Here is a 25,782-nt window from a genome sequence, read left to right on the forward strand (position 1 = left end):
GTTGCTGCCATACGTATGTATGGATCCGTACAATACGGTACAGCCGTACGGTATAGTACGGTACCGTACGGTACGGATCCGTACGCAATCATTTAAAAAAAATAAAAAATATGAAGCGTGTGTGGCAAGGCCCAAATTCAGGCGATTGTAGATAAGCGACCACGTTGCACTTTATTTTGGCATTTTGTGTATACTTACAAAATCGAGTGTCCTGTGTGTACCTGCAAAGTTTTGCAGAGCAAATTTCAAGTCTGCGCACTCCTCTGGAGACCTCCCACAAGTCTTTTCCTCGCTCTCTCTCCCGCCCAGACTTCATCATGCCGCGCAAGACTAACCCGAATTGGGCAATCCACACCAATGTCCTGAGGGTTGTTAACACCGCTTCTCAGCAAGGGTCAGGTACTCCGCTATGGGCGTGCAAGTATTGCGGGGAGCAGTACACTAGCACCATAACTCGCGTCATCAAGCACATGACAGGTATCGGGTGCACCAATCAATGTGGTCCATGTGATAAAATACCACAAGCTTTGAGGGACCAATTGATTGCGGAGAATTGTCCTGCAATGGGTGGTGCAAGCAGTGTTAGAAGTGGTGAAAGTACGCAAGATGCTCTCCATGATGCTTTTATTGGAGGTGTTACAGGTTCAGGTACACTAGATGAGGGTGAAAGCCTTTTGGCTTCAGCCCAATCCACCACAGGCTGGAAGAGGGCACGTATTGCCGATGATGAGGACCTCCTGCCACAAGATGCGAGAGGTACAGGGGAGGTATCAAAGCAATCCACTCTGCCTTCTTGTATCTCATCACAAGCTTGGGTAAAGGAGCGGCAAAGGGTGGCAGAAATGGAGATTTGTCGTACTCTTATTGAATGTAATATATCCTTCAATGTGTTAAGGACAGACCAATGGAAAAGAATGGTGAAAGCAATTGCGCAGGTAGGGCCTACTGAGACGTGGACAGGTCTTGAGTATACGAAGATGCGTACATCCATGTTGGATGAGCAGAAGGCCTTGATAGACAAGGTGCTCACTCCTGTGAAAGCAGGTTGGCACTATTATTTCAGATGGGTGGGCAGACATTCGCAAGAGGCACATAATCAATATCCTTGTGTCATCTTGCTTGGGCACCTATTTCTTGCGTGCCGTGGATGCAGGGAGAGCAGGAGACAGGATCACAGGGGAGTTCATTTATGGCCACATTCGACAAGCTATCCTTGAGGTTGGGGAGGACAATGTTGTGCAGGTGGTGACCGACAACGCCTCTAGCTGCAAGGCAATGGGTCAAATGGTCGAGGCAGAGTTTCCACATATAGTGTGGACTCCATGTGCTGCCCATTGTCTTGATTTACTTATGGAAGACATTGGGAAGCTTGTTTGGGTGCAGCCCATTGTTGCAGATGCTGTAAAGATCACCACCTTCTTCTGCAAGAAGCATCAGGCTCTTGCCATCTTTCGGAGCCATAGCCCTTTGGATATGGTGAGACCCTCCAAGACCAGGTTTGCCTACATATTCTTGGTCTTGGATAGGCTCTACAAGATAAGAGATTCACTATCATCAACAGTTGTGGATCCAAGGTGGCGACAGATGCATCATTCAGAGGATGAGCGTACAAAATACTTGCAGAGGCGGATCCTGGATGATGATTTTTGGCGGCAAGTTCATAGCCTTTCAATTGCACTTAAGCCCGTGTATGTCCTTCTCCGACTTACAGACATGGAGGGCTCAACTTTGGGGCTGGTCTTTCATTTGTTTATGCAAATGAAAGACCATGTTGCTCAGTGCTCCATGATGACTACTCAACGGTAAGCAATAGTTCTAATTTCTTCCTCTTTCTTTGATTTTTATGACTTCTCGATTCTCGATTCTCATGACATGTCAAGACTGACATGTGTAACCTAAGACATGTATTTTCAATCTCTCATTATCAGCCGAGGTGAGATCTTGGATATTGTAGACAAACGGTGGACATTCATGAGCCGTCCCATCCATGCGATGGCTGCCATACTCCATCCTCTCTACAGGTCGCCAAAGCTATGGAATAATACTGCTTTGAGCATGAAGCAGTCAGAGTATGTTGGAAGGATGTTCTCAGAGGAGGAGCAACTTCAGATCGATAGAGAGTTCGCCACGTACATGAATGGTATTGGTGCTTCATTTGTGAGACCTGTGTCATTGAGGAAGGAAGCCATGAAATTTCCTTTGACATGGTGGCACTCTTATGGAAGGGTTGGTCTTCCAAACCTTTCACGCTTTGCTCTTCGTGTTCTCTATCAGGTAACTTGTAATTAATCTCTAAAGTATAGTCTTCGGAAGTGAAGCCTGATGTTTTAGCATTAAAAGATTTACAAATTTGCTCGCATTGCACTCATTTTTGCACAGGATTGCTCAACTGGAGCATGTGAGCGGAACTAGAGCTCATACTCTCTTATACACACCAAGATTCGGAATCGCCTTAGTACTTCTCGATTAGAGAAGTTGGTGTACTGCAGAGCTAACATGAGGCTCGTGCGAAGCTACCATGCTTTGGGGTCACCGAAGCAAGTATAAATTGGACTCAAGAAGAACTTAGAAGTAGAAAATTATTTCTAGTTCAATGAATATCCAATATGCAATTTGTGGCATGTTTAAACAGGTTGATCCAACACTACTCAAATTGGTAGATGAACCCAGCCCGGAGCTTGTGGATCGGCAGATTAGAGACGAGCAAGATGAGATTTTGAGAGCTTTACATAGAGAGCTTGAGAGTGTGGATCGTTGTGTGACCCACTCACGTGCACTATCTCTCAGCATTCCTCTTAGCCAGGCAGCTCCAGATCCAGGCTCTGCGAGACGAGAGAGCATTCGCAGGGGAAAGCTTCCAGTTCGTCGCACCCAGCAGAGGCGTGCAAATGAGGCTGTCCAACTCATGCACACTCACGCCCCGAAGGTAAGCTACATGAGCCTCATTGCGACCTAAATACAACGCCGCCAAGGTATCCCAAGCACCTTTTGCAGTGGTGCAAGAATGAATGTGCGGAATGATATGCCTGTGGCACGAGAGAGCAATCAACGCATGAGCCTGAGCATCCGTAGCATCCCAAGTACGTTGTTGTTGAGTGAAAGGAAGGCGAGGAGGTGGACCTGCAGGAGAGTGAGCGGGAATCACTTCACCTTCCGCTGGAGCAAGTGCAAGAGGACGCTCCTTAGTGCCATCCACATACAGCCACACATTTTTGGCAACCAAAACATGACGCATCATATAAGCCCACAAAGGGTAGTTGTCCCCATTGAGCTTGTCCTCTTGAGATAGCATTCCAAAGAGGTCATTATTACTGTTGGCCATGATAGTACAGCAAATCTGTCACAAGTCACCAAGAGTAGGCAATGCCCAGCTGCCAGCAAAACCGTAAGAATGCAGGAGATAAATAGCAGGATAACCAATGGACCGAAAGAGAACACCACGAGAAATACATATGCATGTCCCAAATCTGCAAGTGTACTGCACAATGATGCAAATCTGTCAAAGTGTCCACAATGGCATACATATACTGCAGCAAACCACAAATGTATACGTGTGCCATGAGAAACACAATCAGCTGACACCTGTAAAAGCTGCAAGTGCGCAAATCTTGGCAGGTAAATTGGTCGAATGCTCCAAAAATGGGCTCAATGTAGAAAAGCCCTAATTTTTAGGCAACCAATTAAACCAGAGCTGAACCGGATCTGCACCTGTAAATCTCCTAATGCGATTGTCACGTGTATCAAATGTTGCAATGCCCAAAAAATTGGGAGAAATGCCCCAATCCCAACCAAATGTGCCTGTAATACCCAAAAAATTGAGGGAAATGCCCCAATGCCAACCAAATGTGCCTGTAATACCCAAAATTGCCTGCAAATAGTGCCAATTTTTGCAAAATCCCCAAATTTCTAGTGCAATTATGCACCAAATCTGCTGAAACCAATGCCAATGTTGCAATTGCAGGCTCAATGGTGAAAAGTCCCAAATTTCAACAGGCAATTTGTGCAATTTCAGGTCAAAAATTTGCAAATCTCACAAAGTTAACCTAGAAACCTGTATGGGATTGAAATTTCTTGAAAATTTTCAAATACCTTTTTCCAGTGTGCATGTACACTTTGTAGGAGTGGTGCAGATCTGTACGGAGGGCAGCTAGGCAAGGCGGCACAGATCTGAGGCGGATGAGATGCAGGCGGCGGCGGTGACGGCGACAGCAGAGCAGATCTGGCGCAGGCAGCACAGGTACAGTCGTACTACGGAGGCGCAGGTACAGTCGAGGCAATGGCGGCGGCGACGCTGCAAACTGGGTGACGCAGAGGACGACGGGCGGCACTTGATGCAGAGGCGTACGATGCAAATCTGAAGCGGCGAAGGCAGATCTGGTGGCGCACAGGGGCGGCGGCCTGCAGAGGCAGCTGAGGGCGGCAACAAGGCAAAACCCTAACCCTAACCTAATGCAGCAAAACCCTAATGCCTTGATGTGTGCAATAGGCTCAAGCTTTGAAGGGCAACAGGGGGGCAAACCCTAATGCTAACCCTAACCCTAACCAAGCTCTGATACCAATGTTGGGTAGGAGGGAAGCTAGCCTGCACACACACACACACACACACACACAACCTCAAGCATAGGGAAACATGAGTGCTGAAAAAGATGTACTCAATAATGATATGAAATGAAAGTACAAGTGAGTACTAAAAGGCCTAGGGCAAAGTGCCCAACACACATAAGTGTGTTCACACAGGGAAAAAACCTGTGTCCAGTCATACAGGGAAAAAGTGCCCGTGAGTAAGCTGGGTTCACACCTGACCAACACTTTGCACGTGGAGCCATGTCTCTGATGCTACTATCCCCCTGTGCAAGGGAGTGAGCTTCAATGGCTCTATGGTTGGGCAGTGAGCTAGATGCCAGTCTCTCTATGTTCCATGTTTATGCTTAACTACAAGGGCTTTATGGCTGGAGGACTTTACATTTGTATCAGAGCCAGACCTGCATGGTTAAGCTTGGAACAAGTTGGGAGAAGGAGAGGAGAAAATCCATCGTTGGATTTCTTCTGAATTAGAGTCTTTGGGCTGTTCTCGTCTTCCAAGGCCAGGTGGTATGGGATACTTGGGTGGAAGATGGGGCAAAGGCGGACAATGGTTGGAGAACGGGGTGGTTAGATGTGTTTCGAGACCAGTTTTCTAGAGACCATAGCAAACACTATCTGTGATTTGTGTGCGTGTTGGAGACACCCATGTAGGCCTCGACTTGTATGGGTACTTTCCCTGGACTTCCTTGTTGTATGCTTGTGAGAGTGTTTGATGCTTTACTAGTGCTCATGGAAGGATCGTTGTGGTCTATTCAAGGCACCTCAGCCAAAGCACATGAAAATCATATACCACTTCCCTAATGATGTGATGGGTGTCTTTAACTGGGCATATGATATGATGTAACCTTTTGGTCTCATAGGTCATTTTGGCCTTTTAAAGACGTTAATACAACTTTCTTTCTTTCTCTCCTAATAAGGTGCCTCACAAGCTTATCACCAACAAAATCTTCATAACAGATGATCGAATCCTGTCACATCATAAGCATACTATAATTCACTAAGCAGCAACGTTAACAAAGTAAAAAAACCCAAAAATAAACTGATACAACAAAAAAATCTAGATCGATGCTAAGCCTCAGATTTGAATTGCTACTCAACATCGACACTCCACCTTAAGAGGTAAGGTCAGACTCAAAAGACAAGACAAAAACCTTCTAAATGCACAAAAACAAGACACTAAAAACAGACTCACATATCTGTCATTCTTCAAATGGGACTGCCTCAGAAAAAAGCGGTGACAAAATACAATGGCTGTAGCTATCGTTACTTGAGGCCTGCAAACAAAAAAAAAAACAGAATATAAACACTCTGTCCCTCCCTCCCCCCCTCTCTCTCTCTCTCTCTCTCTCTCTCTCTCTCTCTCTCTCTCCCCCGCTTCAGTCTCTGCCCTTGCCGTCCATCTGTGTTCGCTCGCTTCTGCCCACTCGCTATTGTTCGCTTCTGCCCAGGCATTTCAGCGCCGTCTCTCTCTCTGCGTCTCCTGCCCATTTCGCAGTTCGCCGACCCCCGCTTCAGTCTCTGCCCCCTTTCCCCTTGCCGTCCGTCTCTGTTCGCTCGCTTCTGCCCACTCGCTATTGTTCACTTCTGCCCAGGCATTTCAGCGCCGTCTCTCTCTCTCACTGTTCGCTGTGCTGGCTTGATTGTTCGCTTCTGCCCAGGCATTTCAGCGCCGTCTCTCTCTCTGCGTCTCCTGCCCATTTCGCATTTCGCCGTCCCCCGCTTCAGTCTCTGCCCCCTTTCCCCTTGCCGTCCGTCTCTGTTCGCTCGCTTCTGCCCACTCGCTATTGTTCGCTTCTGCCCAGGCATTTCAGCGCCCTCTCTCACTGTTCGCTGCGCTGGCTTGCCTCCTTTCCCCACCCAGCCTTGCTCAGGCCCCCAAGGCAGCAACATAACTCTCTCTCTCTCTCTCTCTCTCTCTCTCTCTCTCTCTCTCTCTCTCCCTGCCTGTGGGCAGGACTGCAGAGTGATCCGGAGGAATGGCCCCGAGTCTCCAAGAGAAACTCGAGGCCCTCGAGACGGCAATGAAGGCACTAATCAAGGAGAGCAAGAAGACATCCGATTCCAACCTCAATGAGGTGGAGAACAAACTACACCGGCACATCATGGCTCTCGAAGCACGGGTCACGAACCTCCAACAAGAGCACACGGCACTCAAGGAGGAGGTGAGTGCATTGAAAGGGGAAATGGTAGCCATCAAGAATACTGAGAAGGAAGAAGGGGAGATCAATGACAACACTCTCACGGCCATCAAAGAAGAGATCTCCAAGGAGATCACAAAGGACATGGAGGGAAAGCTCGAAGCCAAGCAATCAGGATGGGTTGAGGTGGTGAAGAAGAACATCTGTAAAGAAGTACATCTGTAAAGAAGTGAGGGAGGAGACTCAAAGGGAAGAACACCAAATCATTCACACCACCATTGAGGAGGAGAAGATGAGGCATGCCCGCCGCCTCAACATTCGAGTCACAGGTATAGCCGAGACACCCGACTCCACTCCCGAGAAAGATGGACAGCTTCTATGCATGAAGCTCGGCTACAAGGAAGAGCACCCTCTCCCCTTCACCAAAGCATGGAGAGCCGGGAAAGACTCAACACGCAAGCGAGCCCTCATCCTACAGTTTGCAGGAGAGACGGAGAGGGTCACCTTCATGAGGAAGAGGGTCATACTACGGGGTTTAGAGGGAGCTTCTATTTTCTTGGATGATGATCTCACGAGGATGCAGCTTGAGCATAGGAGAACTTGCATGCCACGAGTCTTACACGCGAGGAGAGAAGGCAAGAAGGCCTTCTATCGAGATGGTCGGGTCATCATTGATGGCCGGCCTATGGATTAGCGGTTTCGGGCCTATGGGACACAGACCAGGCCAGTGACAGAGATACACATGGCAGTATGGAACTGTAATGGTTCACTATGGGTGCAGCCTGGACGACTGGAGCATGTTATGGTGGGGAGAGACATCATACTTCTGACAGAGACACATCAGAGCCCAGAGAGAGGGCTACCTCAAGTAGAGGGATTCCAGTGGGAGTCAGCATACAAGAGGACCACACGCCAGGGTACCTCGAGAGGGTCGGGGGGAATAGCAGTCCTATTCAGACGGGAGCTACAGGGGAGACTGAGAGTGGTAGCACACGATCCAGAGGCCAGATACATGTGGATCAGCTTACAGCTCTCACAGGACAGGGTTATATACATAGCTCTATGTTACTTTTCTCCATCAGGATCCTCCTATGTCATTACAGAGGACATGCCACAGGAGGAGGAGACAGGAGCCTCGCCATACACTTGTCTGTCAGAGGAGATTATGCATTATTCTACACAAGGGGAAGTATTTCTCACAGGCGACTTCAATGCCCACACACAGAGCAGACAGTGTGAGGTGTATGACTATGATGACATGGAGATCCTCCACCCTGTGGATCCAGAGGAGATAGGGGCTAGTCGGGCATCAGAGGACACTGGACCAGATAGAGGACATTATGGGGACCACTTACTAGAGTTGGGAGCCAGGCATCGTCTCGTTATTTATAACGGGATGCTACAGTGGCCGGGATCAGGAGGGCTGACATGCTTCCCACATGGGGGTCATACACGGACCGGAGGCACGGTGGTAGATTACATTATGGGGTCTTTGGAGGCATCACAGCTTGTCACCTCATTCTCCATTCCACCTCGTCCTATTGGGGCAGATCATACATACTTGGCATTTTCACTAGCTGGATCACCAGTATCACCAGCCCCCCACATACCGACGCCACACACTACCATCTACTTCACACATGACATGGCAGACATACACTGGCAGAGTAGAGGATGGGCTCCTACTCATGGATCCCCTGGCACCTATGGATACCATTACAGCCCAACTGGCATCACTCCTACACACGGCTGCATTACAGAGCTTCCCACATCGTGTACACTCAGGAGAGCCTGCGAGATCTGGGACTATGCCCCAGAACAGATGGTATGATGACGAGTGCAGAGCCCTATACTCACGGCTCCGCATACAGAGAGCCTTGGGAGCCATCACAGAGCAGGAGTCGAGGAGAGAGATGAGGAGACTTACTCGCCGCAAAAGGCGGGCCTTCGCAGAGATACAGGAGCTAGAGATCTTTCATTTCTTCATGAGTAGAGATAGCCCTGTTTCATGGCGGCACTTCAGAGAGCCCCGGACACCGACACCTATTGCAGACCCACAAACATGGCACACATATGCAGAGGGTCTATACCACGCCGCACAACAGCCACCTATATCTCAGTCACAGGAGCCTCGACCTACCACAGCTAGCTTCTTTACCCACTCGATGGTACAGGAAGCTATCCGCCGCCTACAGCATGGACGGGCCGCCGACCATATGGGCCTGCAGGGTGAGCATCTCATATATGCAGTAGATTCTTTGGCTCCTTTTGTTGCACACCTGTTTAACAGGGCACTCGCAGAGTGTTTGCCTGCGGAGTGGACGATGCACACCATTGTGCCGATTCACAAAACAGGGGATATGCTCGATCCGAGCAACTACAGGACGATTATGGTTGGCCACGTGCTGGCCAAACTCTATGGTGCAGTGCTGGAGCAAGAGCTTAGCTTATATGCTGAGCGAGCAGGTTTACGCTCATCAGGGCTCGCAGGCTTCAGGAGAGCTTTCTCTACCACTGACCATGTATTCACTGTGAGATGTATGATTGATCAGGCCAGAGTGAGGAAGAGAAAGCTCTATTGCTGCTTTGTGGATTTCCGCAAGGCATTTGACACAGTACCACGAGAGAGGCTCTTTCAGCGCCTGCAGTCTCTTGGCATACCATCACATATGACATGGGGCATCTATGCATTATATGAGCAAGTTTTTGGGCGAGTCAGATGTCCAGGAGGTATGTCCGAGACTATTGCTAGCACCATTGGTGTGAAGCAAGGATGCCCACTTTCCCCCATGCTATTTGGATTATACATTGATGAGGTGGTTGACTTCATTACACAGGGAGGCGGAGATGGAGTTGATTTAGCAGGTACCTCAATACATATTATGCTCTATGCTGATGATATTGTATTAGTGTCTGAGTCTCCAGGTGGTCTACAGCAGCATCTACATGCACTCGATGATTCTGCACACAGAGGGGTCTTACTGTGAACCTTGGGAAAACCAAGGTTATGGTCTTTCATACATCGAGACAGGGCAGGAGTCAGCTGACATTCACTCTCGCAGGATGCCAGGTGGAGGTGGTGACATCATACGTGTACCTAGGGGTTACCTTCTCTGCAGCAGCCACACGCTTCACCATGGGTTCAGCAGCCAAGCTAGATTGACACGGGGATATGCAGCATTGGCTATGCTAGAGAGACAGTGCCACGAGGCGCATTTTCAGGAGCCCCGGACGAAGGGGTGGCTATTTGACACATTAGTCACACTGGCATTGATGTATGGAGCAGCGGTATGGGCGCCAGGCCTTGCTACCCATTGGTGGACACAGATAGAGAGACCACGGGCCCTCATGATGGCACGCATGATACGTAGCAAACCGTAAGTACCTCATGACATTATCCGAGCAGAGTTTGCTGCGCCTCCTATGATGGTAGAGGCCATATTTCAGACTATATGCCTGCTAGACAGATTCAGAGAGATGCCACAGGACAGCTTGTCATACAGAGCTTTTGAGGCATCTAGACAGCTGGCTGAGGCAGGAGACAGAGGATCGTGGTATGCGCAGGTCACACATTGGTTCTTACAGCATGGTCTAGACATGGATCATCTACCACCATTCGAGTATGACAGGGATGCACCAATATCCGTCTCTCTCATAGTGAGAGGAACAGAGTATTGAGACAGGATCTATGGCAGCTCTATACACAAGAGACATGGATATCGCCTACACAGCCTCTTCCACCGAAGATGCTATACTATAGAGATCACTTCATGAGTATCACTGATGATGGATTTATAGAGAGGCCTAGATACATGGAGGGCTTTTTACCACACGGCTCCCGAGTGGCTATTGGTCAGCTTAGAGTTTCATCACACCGATTGGAGATTGAGACTGGCAGAGCAGCACGGATCCCCCGAGAGGAGAGGGTATGCAGATTGTGCAGAGAGGAGGTGGAGAGTGAGGAGCATTATGTATGCAGATGCAGAGCATATACAGCCATCAGAGAGAGATATCCCATTTTATTCAGAGAGCCACATTCCCTACGCCAGATCTTTGAGGCAGCAGACCAGCGCATACTGGGGAGATTCATTCTAGACATACAGCGCCACAGAGAGACATCATTACAGGCTCAGACAGCTCCAGAGAGGGGACGACAGATACAGATTACTACATTTTTTCAGAGATCCACCCCCCTCCCAGCCCCTACACGACAGGGAATTACTCTCAAGAGAGCAGAGACACTTAGAGCCCGCAGGAGACAGAGAACACCTGGCTTTCGGACACCACGCCTATACCAGAGAGAGATGACAGAGATCACAGCTCAGTTTCACAGAGAGGGTGCGGAGCGACTGGCTCGCTTCAGAGCTTGTGAACACCCCCTTCATTGATGTATACCATTTTATACCCCCAGTATGGTACATGATATCGTGATTGTATACTCCACGCATATAGCTTTGCATTCTCCTAGTAGTAGGGCTCCACCCCCTTCACCACTCATTGTACTTATTGCACACCCAAATTCAGCTTTTTAGTTCAGTACTTTTTCATTTTGTTGGGATGACAGAGGATACCCAATACAGGTACTCCGATTTGTCTCATAGGCCGAGTTCGGTCTTTTGGAAGACGTCAATAAAATCTTTCTTTCTTTCTCTCTCTCTCTCCCTTTCTCATTCCTCAGGGCTCAAGCCATCTTCAACCATCATACCATGGCATCCTCCTCACGTGCCCGGGCTTCCCATGGACAATCGGATGGACATGGTGGGAGGAGGGTAACTACACTCCATCCGCTCATGGATGGCGGTTCTCGGCCATGGGCATGCAAGCTTTGCCCGTATCGGCGAACGGGTGGCGCCAACAAAGTGCGAGCCCACCTCTTGCATGAGAGTGGGCATGAGGTGAGGTTTTGCACGAATGTCACGCTCGAGAAGAGACGGGAACTTCTTGACAAGCTTGTCGTACGAGGTGGTCGAAGCGGCAAGAAGGACAACACAAGTGGCGATGGATCCCACGACGATGGGGAGAGGAACTCAAGCCTCTACAATGGAGTCATGTGGTGGATCGGGATCATGCACGCCATCACCTTCACCATCAAGTCGGATGTTGCTCCATCCACGATGCCGGCACCCTCCATCTCCACGGCCTCTCAACCATTACGTGGCCCACGGCGACAATCTACACTTGGGGAGAATTGGAACCCCAAGTTGAAGGAGGAGGTGGATATGGCAATGGCCCGCTTCTTCTTCCACGACCACATTGCCTTTCAAGCGGCTGCAATCGATCATTGCCAATTTATCATTCGTGTTTTCATCATCCTAGTCCCCTGCTCATTAGTAAATTACTTTCTTGAATAGGTCGAAATACTTCAAGGTCATGGTTAAGAAGATTGGGGAGTATGGCTCAACCTATACGCCCCCCTCATCCGAGAGCTTGCGCACTACATTGCTCAAGAAGGAGAAGCGCATTGTAGAGCAAGCGGCCGACAACACAAAGCGGCAAAGGAGAGAAACAGAGTCTCCCTCATTGTGGATGGATGGAGTGACACCCGCAAGAGGAGTGCTTGCGGCAGAGTGGGCTACCACCATGGAGATTATTGGCCCTAAGCATGTAGTGGGCTTTGTTGCGGATGGGGAGCCTTTCAATAGGGCGGTGGGAGCTATCCTCCAAGGTATGTATAGACATGTCACGGTGTCCTTTTGTATGGCTCATTGCCTAAACAACCTCCTCAAGGACATAGGGGCATTGCCATGGATCAACCCGCTCATTGAGGAGGCCAACACCATGGTCTCCTTTGTCCTCAACCACCAAAGACTTCGGCATGAGTTCAAGAAGAGGTCCTCTCTCTCTCTCCTCAAATATTCCGACAACCGGTTTGCCTACAACTTCCTCATGTTGGGGCGGTTGAAGGATTGTAGCGGTGCTTTGAGGGGGCTTTTCCTTGGTGACGAGTTTGTCGACATGCAAGAGTCCCGTACAAACATTGGCCAAGAGTGTAGGTTACGGGCAGATGACGCCTCTTGGTGGGAGCGTGTGAAGACCACGGATGCTATGGTGAGGCCCATAGTCTACCTATTGTGGATTGTAGACGCTATGCAACCATGCATAGGCAAGGTCTATGAGGCCATGGATCGCATGATAGAGAAGTTGAAAGACTTCGTGCCTGACGAAGACAGATACGAGGAGATCCATGCCTTGTGTCTAGGAAGGTGGAATTCCTACTACTCTCCATTGCATGCAGCAGCTTATGTGGTGGACCCAGAATTCCAAGGCAACAAGCAGGAGAGCAACCGGGAGGTGAGCGCTGGATGGAGGATCATCTTGGACCGTCTTGTGCCTAATGCATCGGTTAGGCGCAAGATCAGGGACCAACTTTCCATGTACAGGTCATTTCATGGCTCCTATGGCTGTCATGATGCACAAATCGACCGCTCCAAAGTTGGTGCTGCTCTATTGTGGGAGGACTTTGGTTCGGATAGACCGAAGCTACAAGAGCTTGCCATCCGCATACTTAGCTAGGCTATCAGCTCCTCTTGCTTGGAGCAACTTTGGAGCACCTACAACCACATTGCCTCTAGGAAGAGAAACCGACTCGGGGTAGAGCATGCCAATGACCTTGTCTTCGTCAGCACGAACTTGCGAATGCTTTGCAAGAGCGTGACCAAGAAGGCAGATCCCTTCACCCAGTGGGAGATGAGTCAACAAGAAGAGCAACAAGAGGATGAGGTGCAGGAGCAGCATGCCAGTGAGGATGAGCTTGATGCTCCTTTGGCACAAGCTACCCATGACCATGAGGCAAGCACTTCACGTGGATGATCATTCATGGATCATGATTCATGGGCCTGACTGCTTAGCTCTGCCTCAAGCCCGCCAAGGTGGATGAAGTGTATAGGCTTTTCGGTTTTAACGGAGAATCAGATATATGCAGCTTTCTGAATCACTTTATAGATGTTAGTCCTTTGAATATGTCACAAATTGCAGAAACATATGCTGGCCAAAGGAGGTGGCTAGTAACAGCTTTAGAGAGGTGTATTACTGAACTGCATGCTGCTGGCTCAGAGACAATGTTCCCTCTGCAGTTTTGTCGTGATGTGTGTAGAAAGAACATTGTCTCTGAGCCAACAACATGCACTTCAGTAATATACCTCTCTAAGACTGTTACTAGCCACCTCCTTCAGCCGCCATATGCTTCTGCAATTTGTGACATATTCAAAGGACTAACATCTATAAAGTGATTCAGAAAGCTGCATATATCTAATTCTCCGTTAAAACAGAACAGCCTATATACTTCATCCACCTTGGCGGGCTTGAGGCTGCCTGATTCAAAGCCTTCTCTGACTCTTAGGCATTCCCGCACCAGTTCCTGGGACAGAGAGACTGCATCACCCCATTTGCATCAAGCAAATTGCAAACAAAGGTATTCAGCATGGACCTAAAGGCTAAGCTGCAAACCCATTTCAACATATTTCAGACATAACTTCAGTAAGGACATTGGTAGCTTCGGTGCTTAAAGACAGGGTTCTATCATATGAATTGGCAAAATACAGCAAACAAGTAGTGAGCACACTAAAAAAATCTGTCAGTGCTGGAGATTCCAGCTGGAAAAAAACCCATTCCTTAGGTGTTATGTTCTGTTTCATGCTCTTGAGGAACTTCAGAATGTAGAGCCTTGCAAGTAACAACACTCGAGTGCAGCAAGTCTCTGCCCCTGGTTGAACAACCTCACCATCATGTGGAAACAATTTGGCTAATCACAGGTATGCTGATCTAACATCATCTGAACCAGCACCTATTGCCGATAAACTGCGCCCACCTGTGAAATACAAGCAAAAACGAGTGCATGCCATTTCAATCAGTTGGCGTGTCTTTCCTGATCCGCTAGGTGCTAAAAGCACAGTTATCTGCCTTTTACGCCACAGATGACCCACCAATCTAGCATCCATGTCCACAAGTCCGGTCTGCAAAGAACATAAGGATCACCATTCAGACAAAATACCCGTTCTCTGGCAGAGGGAAACTCCTTGTAAAAGGCATCCTCGGTAGTCACATGTTTCATTGAAAATGCTTTCTTCATGTATTCTTCACAAGTATCCAACAAACCCTTTGCCGTGATGGGCAGTTCTGTTGATCGGATCTGCAATTGAAGAAGCTGCTCCTCTTTTCTACACCAGTAATCCCTCTCATTATTTGTGTCAGCTTCTTCAGACTTGGAGGCAGCTTGAGAAATCTGCTTCTCAACACCCTCTATTTGCGCGTTGATCTTCTCGATGTCTGCACCAATCGCTTCCAATTGCTTCTCATCCATCTCCGCGTTCTTGAAACTGAGCAGATGCAGGGCTTTCCTTCCCTACCTCTCAAACCCTTAAAAATTAAAGGCAGCCCAAGGAATTACCTTGGCCACCAACCGGTGTCTCTAGACTTTGTCGAGGTGCTTGGGACACTCCCGGTGAGTAAGAAGTGCCGTATGTCTTGCAAGTCCTCCGTGCCTTGCATCTTTGGCTCTTGAAACTTGACTGCTCCTACTATTATCTCCTCCAAGTGTTGATTAGCCAAAGTATCCGCCTCTTTGTTGAGCTCCCTTGGGACATGTTGGACTTGAGCCACTTTGAATCTTTCCATTAGCTACTTTACCTGCTTAAGCCAACTTAACAAATTCTCACTTTTGCATACCCAAATACCCTTGATTTGTTTGATGATGAGAAGGGTGTCACCCTTCACTACCACCCTTTTGACATCCCGCTCCAAACATAGTTCTAGTCCCATTTTTAGGGCGGTGTACTCGGCTTCATTGTTGGACTGGACGCCTTGAAGTACCCTCCCCCCTTTAAGATGACCTCCTTCTCCGAGCTGAGGATGACCACGCTTCCTCCAGCCAAACCTGTCTTTTTTCTATAAGCACCTTCAAAGAACAATGTGAAAGCATCTTCTATTTGTGCAGGTGCATCCTCCTCAATATCTTTGTGACTTTCTCCCGGAGTTACTCTCTTTTCTCGATGCCTATATGTCAAGACATCCACTAGACTGGCCCTAGTGCTTTCTTCCACTGTGAAACTATAATCAAACTCTTGAAGCTCCAAAACCCACTTTGAGATCCTAGGTGACAAATGCATATGTTGAACCACAAAAGGAAAGCGATGATCCACAGTGAGGATCACAAATGGTCTTGACAAAAGGTATGGTCTAAACTCCCGAATAGCAAAGATCAAACCAAACATTATTTGTTCTACATCCGTGTAACCTCTCTTGGACTTACCCATCACTTACTAGCAAAGTAGACGGGTCTCATGAAAGTGGTCACCTCGTCTTTTTGTAATAGCACTCCTCCAAAGGCATCCGGCCCTATACTTGGACAAACATAAAAAGGGCGGTCCTACTATGGCGGCTTGATGACCGACAGCTTGCTCAGAACGCTCTTTACTTCATCAAAGTCTTTCTTGTGCTCAGAAATCCACTCAAAATTCTCAAAATATGCTAGTTTCTGAAGAGAGGACACTAATTGTGCCAAGAGATGAATAAAACGGGCCAAATATCTTACCTTTTGCAGAAAGGTCACCAATTGCTTTGCAAAGTTGGTGGCAGCAAAGCCACAAGATTGACCACTTTTGATGGATCCACTTCACTCCCCTACATAGAAACCATATGCCCAAGTAAAATCACCTTCTTTGGTGCCACATGGCCCTTCTCAGGGTTGAGTTTTCCACCGAGTGAGATCAGCCTCTGAAGACCCTTCTTGACCTCCACGCAATGTATCTCTCTCTTGCTATATATGCAGAAATCATCAATGAACACTCGGATTGAAGAACCAAAGAACGACTGGAAAACAAAATTCATAAATCTTTAAAAAGTGGCGGGTGCGTTTGTGAGCCCAAATGGCATGACCCTGTATGCAAAGCACCCCCACGACGTGATAAAGGTTGTTTTCTTTTGATCCTCCTCAGCTATGCAAATCTTGATTATAAGCAATAGTCACTGCATTGACTTGAAGTGGTCTAGAAAGAGCATCTGTGACTAGATTATCTTTCCAAGAATGTGAGCAATATGAAAATGAAATTGTAAAAGAAAATTGGCCCACCGTAATTGCTTATGAGAAAGTTTGGTTTGTCGTCAATATCTTATATATTGATGATTGATACGAATGATATATGGAGTACCAAGAAGATAATGCTTTCAGCTATTCCAAGGCATGAATAATTGCTAAAAGTTCTTTCTCATAGATGCCAAGGGTACGTTCTTGAGAGTGGAACCAACGACTTTTATAAGCAAAGGGTACGTATCCTCGTAGACCTTGCCTATGCATGGTTGCATAGCGTCTACAATCCTCAATAGGTGGACTATAGGCCCCACCATAGCATCTGTGGTCTTCACACTCTCCCACCAAGAGGCGTCATCCACTCGTAACCTACACTCTCGGCCAGTGTTTGTACGGGACTCTTGCATGTCGACAAACTCGTCGCTAAGAAAAAGCACCGCTACAATCCTTCAACCTGCCCAACATGAGGAAATTGTAGGCAAACCGGGTGTCAGAATATTTGACGAGAAGAAAGAAAGAAAGAAAGTTGTATTGACGTCTTCAAAAGGCCAAAATGACCTATAAGAGAGGGGACCTCTTGTTGAACTCATGCCAAAGACGACGGTGGTTGAGGGCAAACGAGACCATGGTGTTGGCCTCCTCAATATGGTGGTTGAAGTACATCTCTCCGCGGGAATATGCAACCAGCCATGAATACTCCTCTTGCGGGTGTCGCTCCATCCATCCACAATGAGGGAGGCTTCGTTCATCTCCCATTGCCGCTTTGTGTTGTCGGTCGCTTGCTCTACAATGCGCTTCTCCTTCTTGAGCAATGTAGTCCACAAGCTCTCGGATGAGGGGGGCGTATAGCAACCGTTGAGCCATACTCCCCAATCTTCTTAACCATGACCTTGAAGTATTCCGACCTATTCAAGAAAGTAATTTACTAATGAGAAGAGGACTAGTATGATGAAAACATGAATGATGAATTGACAAGGATCGATCGCACTTACTTACTTCAACGCTTGAAAGGCAATGTGGTCGTGGAAGAAGAAGCGGGCCACCGCCATATCCACCTCTTCCTTCAACTTGGGATTCCAATTCTCCCCAAGTGTAGATTGTCGTCGTGGACCGCGCAAGGGTTGAGAGGCCGTGGAGATGGAGGGTGCCGGCGTCATGGATGGAGCAACATTCCGACTCGATGGTGAAGGTGATGGCGTGCATGATCCCGATCCACCACATGACTCCATCGTAGCAGCTTGAGGTCCTCTCCCCATCGTCGCAGGATCCACGGCCACTCCTGGTATCCTTCTTGCCACTTCCACCGCCTCATAGTAGACGCCAAGCTGGTCAAGAAGTTCCCATCTCTTTTCGGGCGTGACATTCATGCAAAACCGTACCTCATGCCCACTCTCATGCAAGAGATGGACTCGCACTTTGTCGGCGCCGCCCGTTCACCGGTACAAGCAAAGCTTGCATGCCCATGGCCGAGAACCACCTCCATGAGCGGATGGGGTGTAGTTAACCTCCTCCCACCATGTCCATCGTGTCGTCCTTCTACGGGAAGCCCCAACACGTGAGGAGGATGCCATGGTTGAAGATGGCTTGAGAGACGGAGAGAGGCTTGAGGAAGAGACTAGAGACTAGAGTGCTTGTGTGAGTCTTCAGAGTGTAGAGGCTTGAGGGAGAGAGACTAGATAGTAGAGAGTAGAGACTAGAGAATGCTTGAGCCTTGTGTGAGAAGCTTGGAAGTTGGAAGAGGCTTGAGGGAGAGAGACTAGAGTGTGGCTTGCTGCTTAAAGCTTGAGCAATGAGCAAAGACTCAAGAGACTTGAACTTCCTTGAAGGCTTGAAGGTGTGTGTGTGAGGAAGTGTGTGTGTGCTTGAAGGTGTGTGTGTGAGGAAGTGTGTGTGTGTGCTTGTTCTTATATAGATAGGCAAGAAAGAAGAAAGAAAGAAAGAAAGATATATTAACGTCTACGAGAGGCCAAAGTCGGCCTATGAGAAAAAATAATACAACTGTGTTCTTCCGGTCATCGGAAGAAAAGAAACAAAAGAAAAAGTGTGCATGTGTCTGGATACAACTGTGAATCATCATGGATCGGTAGAGCCCATATACAAACAATATAAGGGGGGGTGGGGATGTGGATGGAGTGCTAAGGCAAGATACATCTCTATATGCTGAAGGGGTAGTACAAGCATGCTATGCAGATCTATGTCTAACTCCATCCAGTGCCATAAGAGGGATATAAGATATCATACATCGCCGATGCTGAGGCTGTGAATGGCATGAACATGTACCCTGAGTCTGAGTGAAAGCAAGCTAGCCTCTCCTGTGTCTCCATCTGGTGTCTCATTCGGATAGCTGCTATCTCTCGGTGACAGAGTCGGGGTGCTCTATGTCCAGTCTATCTAGGTCTCCTCCTGGCTCTCAATTCCTCTGCTCTCTGTGCGGTCACCCCACATGGTACACCAGCAGGCACTGGCATAGCTCTCTGGAAGAAATCTGTGAGCTGGGACTGTCTCCCACCCCTAGTGGGAGCGGGTGTCTGGAGGAGTGTCTCTCGAGAACTATGAAGCTCTAGTAGTAGTTTGCCAAGCTGTCTCGCTGGTCCGAGGCCTCCATCAATTGATGTAGTGAAGAGTGCTCCTCAAACAATCCTGCATATCTATCTCTGACCCCCTCGTGGGCTCTACATCTACATACAAAGTGATCCTCAGTCTCCACCTCCTCGCGGCACAATCAGCATATCCGCTCAGCTCTGGGAACCCATGCCGCTCTCCCAGCCTCTATCTCTAGCTGATGTGATGAGACTCGTAGCTGTCCAATAGCAACGCGAGAGCTGTGTGGCATGTATACATCCATGTACCGCGGTCGATGTATAAACCCATCCCCTGAGATGCTCATAAAGTGGTCTCTGTAATACAGCATCTTCGGTGGTAGTGGGCTCTCTGGTGCTGTCCATGTCTCCCCCTGTATGTAGTGCTGCCATATGTCCTGTCTCATCACTCTGTTCCTCTCATTGAGAGAGAGGTAACCCCGTGGAGCAAACTGATCATACTGAAAAGGTAGCAACCGCTCAATGTCTATCCCATGATGTGAGAACCACTGTAGCATCTGTGCATACCAAGATCCAGTGTGTCCAGCCTCGGCCAGCTGTCCGGATGCCTCAAAAGCTCGGCGCGATAATCTCTCCGTGGGCATCTCCCTCATCCTGTATATAAAGGAGATCGTCTCCTCCACTGCCATAGGTGGTGCAGCAAACTCAGCTCGAACAATGTCGTGCGGGACGGATGGTTTGCTGCGTATCATCCTCGAGAGCATCAAGATCTGTGGTCTCTCCAGCTGTGCCCATGTGGAGGCTGCAAGCCCTGGTGCCCAAACCGCTGCTGCATACATCAAGGCTGGTGTCACTAATGTATCAAAGAGCCACCCCTTCGTGCGGGGTTCCTGAAAATGTGCCTGATGACACTGACGCTCAAGGCCAGCAAGAGTTGCATACCCCCGGGTCACTCTATCTCGGATTGCCTCTGTGCCTTGGCCTCATCACTCAGGCACCTCAATGTAAAAATGTGGTCGATAGTCGAGAAGGCTCGACGGAAGCCTGCCTGGCCTGCTGCTCTCAATCCCCCAACCTCTGCATGAGTGCTCAGCTCTGCCTCCAAAACTGCCCCGTATAGTTTGGCCAATATATGGCCAATCATGATGGTCCTGTAGTTCCCGGGGTCTAGTACATCTCCCGCTTTATGGATCGGCACAATAGTGTGCATCGTCCACTCATCCGGAAACCCCTCTGACAGAGCTCTGTTGAAGAGATGAGCAAGAAATGGTGCCAATGTATCAATAGCATAGATGAGATGCTTGTAGGCATATGCTCACTTATGGTAGTGCTATGTGTGAACAGGGCTTAACCAAGGGCACTTTTTCCCATGTGGTTTTTCCCCTTGGACATCAAGTGTGAAAGGACACATATAATATTTTGTAGTTCTATATTATATGGATGTGGCACACATGCAAGGGTCGACTTGCATTTTGTGGATACCACACTTTTGGCTCTCTCTCTCTCTCTCTCATTTGTTTGTGTGAGCTTCTCTACCCTGCACCTAACCCTAATGTGCAGGTTTGTGTGTGTGAGTGTGTGAGTCCAACACCCAACATTTGGTATCAGAGCAGGGAGCTGGGAGCTGGCCTTGGAAAACTGCTGCTCGAAAAAATTCTGTAAAATTCCGTCCGCAGGCTGCAAAATTCCGTCGCCTGCGTTTTTCCGTCCGTCGAATTCCGTCGCCGCTGTGTTTCCGTCCGTCGGAGCTCAGCCGTCCGGCCACCAGTTTCGGGCGGCACTAGTGAGGAGCCCACCACCTCCGCCCAGCCTCGCGGGCGGCACCGCCCTGAAGCCGGCGACCCACACCAGCGCCGCCCAGCTCTACAGCCGGCGTAGTCCCGTCAGCGCTACAGCCGGCGTAGTCCCGTCAGCTCCACCCGGCCATTGCCCGTCGGTTCCCTTTCTCTGTCAGCGCCCCCAGCCGGCTGCCCAGACCTGTCGACGTCAGCACCTTTCCGTTCCGGCGCTGCGTCCACACGGCGAACGTTCCGCTCCGTCTCGAACCTGCTTGCTCCGTCCGTTCCGGCCGTCTGCTCGCGACTGCCGTCGCCCGTTCCAGGCCCTCCGTGCTGGCCCACGGCTCCTGCCTCCGCTTGCTTCGCCGCCAGCGGGTCCAGCACCTTTTGATAGCGGCTCCCGCCCTTTCCGACTTACCTACGGCCAGAACCTTGTTCTGACCGACCGCCTGCCCGACTGACGACTCGCCCGACACCTGCTCGCCAGCTGCCGCCTTTCATGTTTTTCACTGTCGCCTGGCTCTGGTGCAGCTAGCCTATGCCTGTGCCATCAGCTCCGTGATCTTCAGCCCCAGCTCCTCGTCGGCTGCCCACAGCCAACCGCCGCCCTGCAACGACTCCCTCCAACGCCTCCACCTGCAAAACGACTTGGTCAGCCTGCTGGCTCCCTCTATTCGACTGTCTGCTCCAAGCTTGCTGCCCTTGCAGGAAGGTATTTCTCTGTACACATTTTAGATCAAACCTAAATACAAAATTTGCAGCAGTTCCAGTGCAGGTCATATGCAGATTCAGCAGACACTTCTGTGCAAGTCAAATTCACAGGAAAATTGCAGGTCCAATTTGGGGAATTTCTCAATTTCAGGACAAATTGATAAAATTGGGCATGGCAATTTGGGGGTTTTTGAAATTGAGGTCAAAATCAGCAAATTGAACCTCTTTCACTTGCAGAAATTTGGGGCTTTTGTGAAAATTGGCCAATTAGATGCACATTGAAGCGATTGGAGTGCATACAAATTGGGGATTTTCTGATTGGAGCATATAATTGGGCATTACAGCTGCGATTTGTCGCGTATGTATACACATTGAGTGTAATTGGACAATTTGGTGCAGGTTTACACTTGCTTTGGTTTGCAGGCATACATTTGCACAGGACATTTGGTTGCCTGGCAGTGCACATTGGTGCTTGGTTTGCTTGCAGTTATACTTTGTTGACATGGCACAGAATGCTACGGATGTATTTGGTGTGCTCACCCAGGAGGACAAGCTGGATGGATCTAACTACTCCCTCTGGAGTTTTATGATCCGTAATTTGCTGGTAGCCAAAGGGCTTTGGGGCATCGTGTGTGGTGATGACACACGCCCACATACCATTCAGCCAGCCACGCCTCAAAGGGGAGGTGCTCAAAGAGCTCCTGATGTAGATCCTGCTCCCACACAAGAGCAGAAAAGATGGGACTCTAGAGATGCACAGGCCATGTCATTGATAGCCCTTTCAGTGAAAAGGACTATCATTCCGCACATTCGTTCATGCAAGACATCGAAGCTTGCATGGGACACATTGGAAGCAATGTATCAGGTACGCAACGAGGCAAGAGTTGCCTATTTGAAGAGGCAATTGGATCTTCTTTCAATGGATGAGGGTGACTCTATGGCAGATCATCTCACCAAAGTGAAAGATTTGCAGGAACAATTGCTCAACATTGATGAGGTTATCCCAGACAGACAAATGGTCACCAACACTCTTCATTATTTACCGCCTTCCTACTTGGGCTTTCACACCTCTCTCAACCTCTCAATGAGAGGAGGTGGTGATCCCGTCACTTTTGAAGAGCTCGTGGGTTTACTCTTGCAGGAAGAGCAAACAAGAGCAAACATATCGAGCAACCGTGGTGGAGAAAAGGCATTTACAGCCAAGGATAAGGGTAAAGCAAAGAGCTTTAAGCATGGGGGACAACAGTCTAGCAAGGCTGGTCATGGACAGCCCTCTTCTAGTGGTGAAAAGTCTGACAAAGGGGATGCAAACAAGCCCAAAAACAAGGGCAAATGTCACTACTGCCATAAGCCTGGACACTACATCAGTGAATGTAGGAAAAGGATTGCAAAAGAGAAAAAGAAAGAAGCAGGCAATGCAGTAGCAGACTCTTCGGATGACAAAGCACAGCAATCAGCTAATGTAATCCAGGAAGAGTACACTTTTTTGGTCACATGCACTAGTGACACACCAGGTGCTTCGGACACTGATATGTCTTGCATTGCATCTGACAGACAGAATGCATCATGGTATTTTGATAGTGGTGCTTCGAGCCACATCACTTCATGCAAAGATGTATTTCAGCACTTGGTTTATGCTTCAAATGGCCGCACTGTATCATGTGCAGATCATACCACATATCCAGTAAAGGGAATTGGTAATGTCATACTTATTGCAGCCAATGGTGCCAATATATGTATGAGAAATGTATTGTATGTTCCAGGAATAAAGAAAAATCTGCTCTCCGTCTCAGCCATAAACGATCAAGGTTTAAAGGTTGAATTTGAAGATGGGAAGTGTTTGGTAAAAGACCCATCAAAAGGTTATGAAATAGTCACTTCTGGAACACGATACAAAGGCTTGTATAAGCTGGACAGCTATGACAAGCGCACTTATGATGCAAATACAATGGCTGCCCACACTCCTGCTATGCATGATGCAGAGCTATGGCATGCTCGTTTTGGGCATGTAAATTTTCAGAGTTTGATGCTTTTGCAGAAGCATCATATGGTTGATAATATGCCGCCTCTTGAGTCTCCGCCAAAACATGTATGTGAGGGGTGTATTTTGGGAAAGATGCATCGGAAACCATTCCCCAAAGATGGAGCTGTTAGAGCTGAAAGTAAATTACAGCTCATACATAGTGATGTATGTGGTCCAATGCGGACACCATCCATAGGGGGGCATCTTTACTTCGTCACATTCATTGATGACTACTCCAGGTTTGCTTGGGCTTACCCTTTGAAAGCAAAAGAAGATGTGTTTACATGCTTTCGACACTTTGTAGCAATGGCTGAAAATATGTGTGCGTGTAAAGTCCAAACACTCCGCTCAGATAGAGGTGGAGAATACATGTCAAATGCATTCAAGGATTATATGCTTCAAAAGAGCATCAAACACCAATGTACTGTGCCTTATACACCTGGTGTAGCTGAGAGGAAAAATAGATCTCTCATGGAGATGGCAAGATGCATGGTGAAAGCACAAAAGTTGCCTCACAAATTCTGGATGGAAGCTATAATGTGTGCAACTCATGTGTTGAACAGGTGTCCAACAAAAGCTTTGAAAACCATAAGACCATTTGAGGCTTGGTATAGCCGAAAGCCAACAGTGGATTATATGCGTACATTTGGGTGTTTGGCATATGCACATGTGCCAGAACAACTCCGAACAAAGCTTGATGACAAAGCAATTAAATGCATTTTTGTGGGCTACAGCAATGAAAGCAAAGGATACCGTCTTTATAATCCAACTACACGAAGGATTTTTGTGAGTAGAGATGTGGTATTTGCTGAAAATTCAGAACAGCCCATGATCAGCTTGTATAAAAGCAATGATACAGGCATACAGGACATGTTTGATGGACTTTTACCCATTGCAATTAGGGGGGATTCAGATCAGCCAGCCCCTACACAAGAAAATCCACATGTAGAACATGTGGAACAGCCAGCCATTCAGCCCCCTTCTGTGGAAGAAGTGGAAGATCTTGTCAGGGAAGAGCAAACAGCCATAGACACAGCCAAGTCAGTGCCAAGATGGTTGCTGAAAACTTTGCAAGAAAGCAAACTTGCAGCTCCACTCACAGGTAGAACAAGGGCTAGTTCCAGCCATGCCTTGAATGTACATCGTGGGGAGTCTGCATTCGCAATGGGTGGTCTCTTTGATTCAGAAGAGCCTTCTTCTTATGAAGAAGCACATGAGAATGAGCATTGGTTGCAAGCTATGCAAGCTGAAATTTCTTCTATCATGAAGAATAATACATGGGATCTTGTGGAATTGCCTAAAGGCAAGCATGTAATTGGCACAAAGTGGGTGTACAAAGTCAAAAGAAACTCTGATGGTACTATTGACAGGTACAAAGCAAGACTTGTGGCTAAAGGCTACTCCCAGAAAAAGGGAATAGATTATGAAGAGACTTTTGCTCCTACTTCGAGAATGACCACAATAAGATCTGTGATTGCATTGGCTGCCCATAAAGGATGGAAAGTGCATCAATTGGATATCAAAACTGCATTCTTAAATGGGGATTTACAGGAGGAAGTATATGTAAATCAGCCCATTGGTTTTGTAGTTCCTGGTGAGGAACATAAAGTATGCAGGTTGCACAAAGCATTGTATGGGTTAAAACAAGCTCCAAGAGCTTGGTATGATAAGATACATGCTCATCTAACCAGCCAAGGTTTTGAGAATAGTTCAGCTGAAAGCACATTGTATGTGAAGAAAACCGATGCCGATATTCTCATAGTCATCTTGTATGTAGATGACATGCTCATTACAGGTACAAGCAAAGCACAAATTTCAGATTTCAAAGCTGATTTGAAAGCTGAATTTGATATGTCAGATTTGGGGCCTTTACACTACTATCTCGGCATACAGTTTATGCATACAGATGATGGCATTGTTATGCAGCAAACTAAGTACATAAAAAGTTTGCTAAAAAGGTTTCACATGGATGAATGTAAGCCCA

The 25,782-nt window shown here is 48.1% G+C and overlaps 1 protein-coding gene across 1 annotated transcript in view; it reads right to left on the reverse strand.

The window, feature by feature from the left end:
- The window catches only part of LOC147632920 (cyclin-T1-4-like), a 65,546-nt gene that overhangs the window by 12,980 nt on the left and 26,784 nt on the right, over positions 1-25,782 (reverse strand). Inside the window, exon 2 of the mRNA XM_086805908.1 lies at positions 5,777-5,858. Coding sequence (XP_086662034.1) covers positions 5,777-5,858 — 82 coding nt within the window. The remainder of the gene's footprint in view (positions 1-5,776; positions 5,859-25,782) is intronic.

The sequence above is a fragment of the Cibotium barometz genome, chromosome 12, assembly GCF_041138505.1.
Source record: "Cibotium barometz isolate CiBa-2024 chromosome 12, ASM4113850v1, whole genome shotgun sequence".
NCBI classification, from domain to species: Eukaryota; Viridiplantae; Streptophyta; class Polypodiopsida; order Cyatheales; family Cibotiaceae; genus Cibotium; species Cibotium barometz.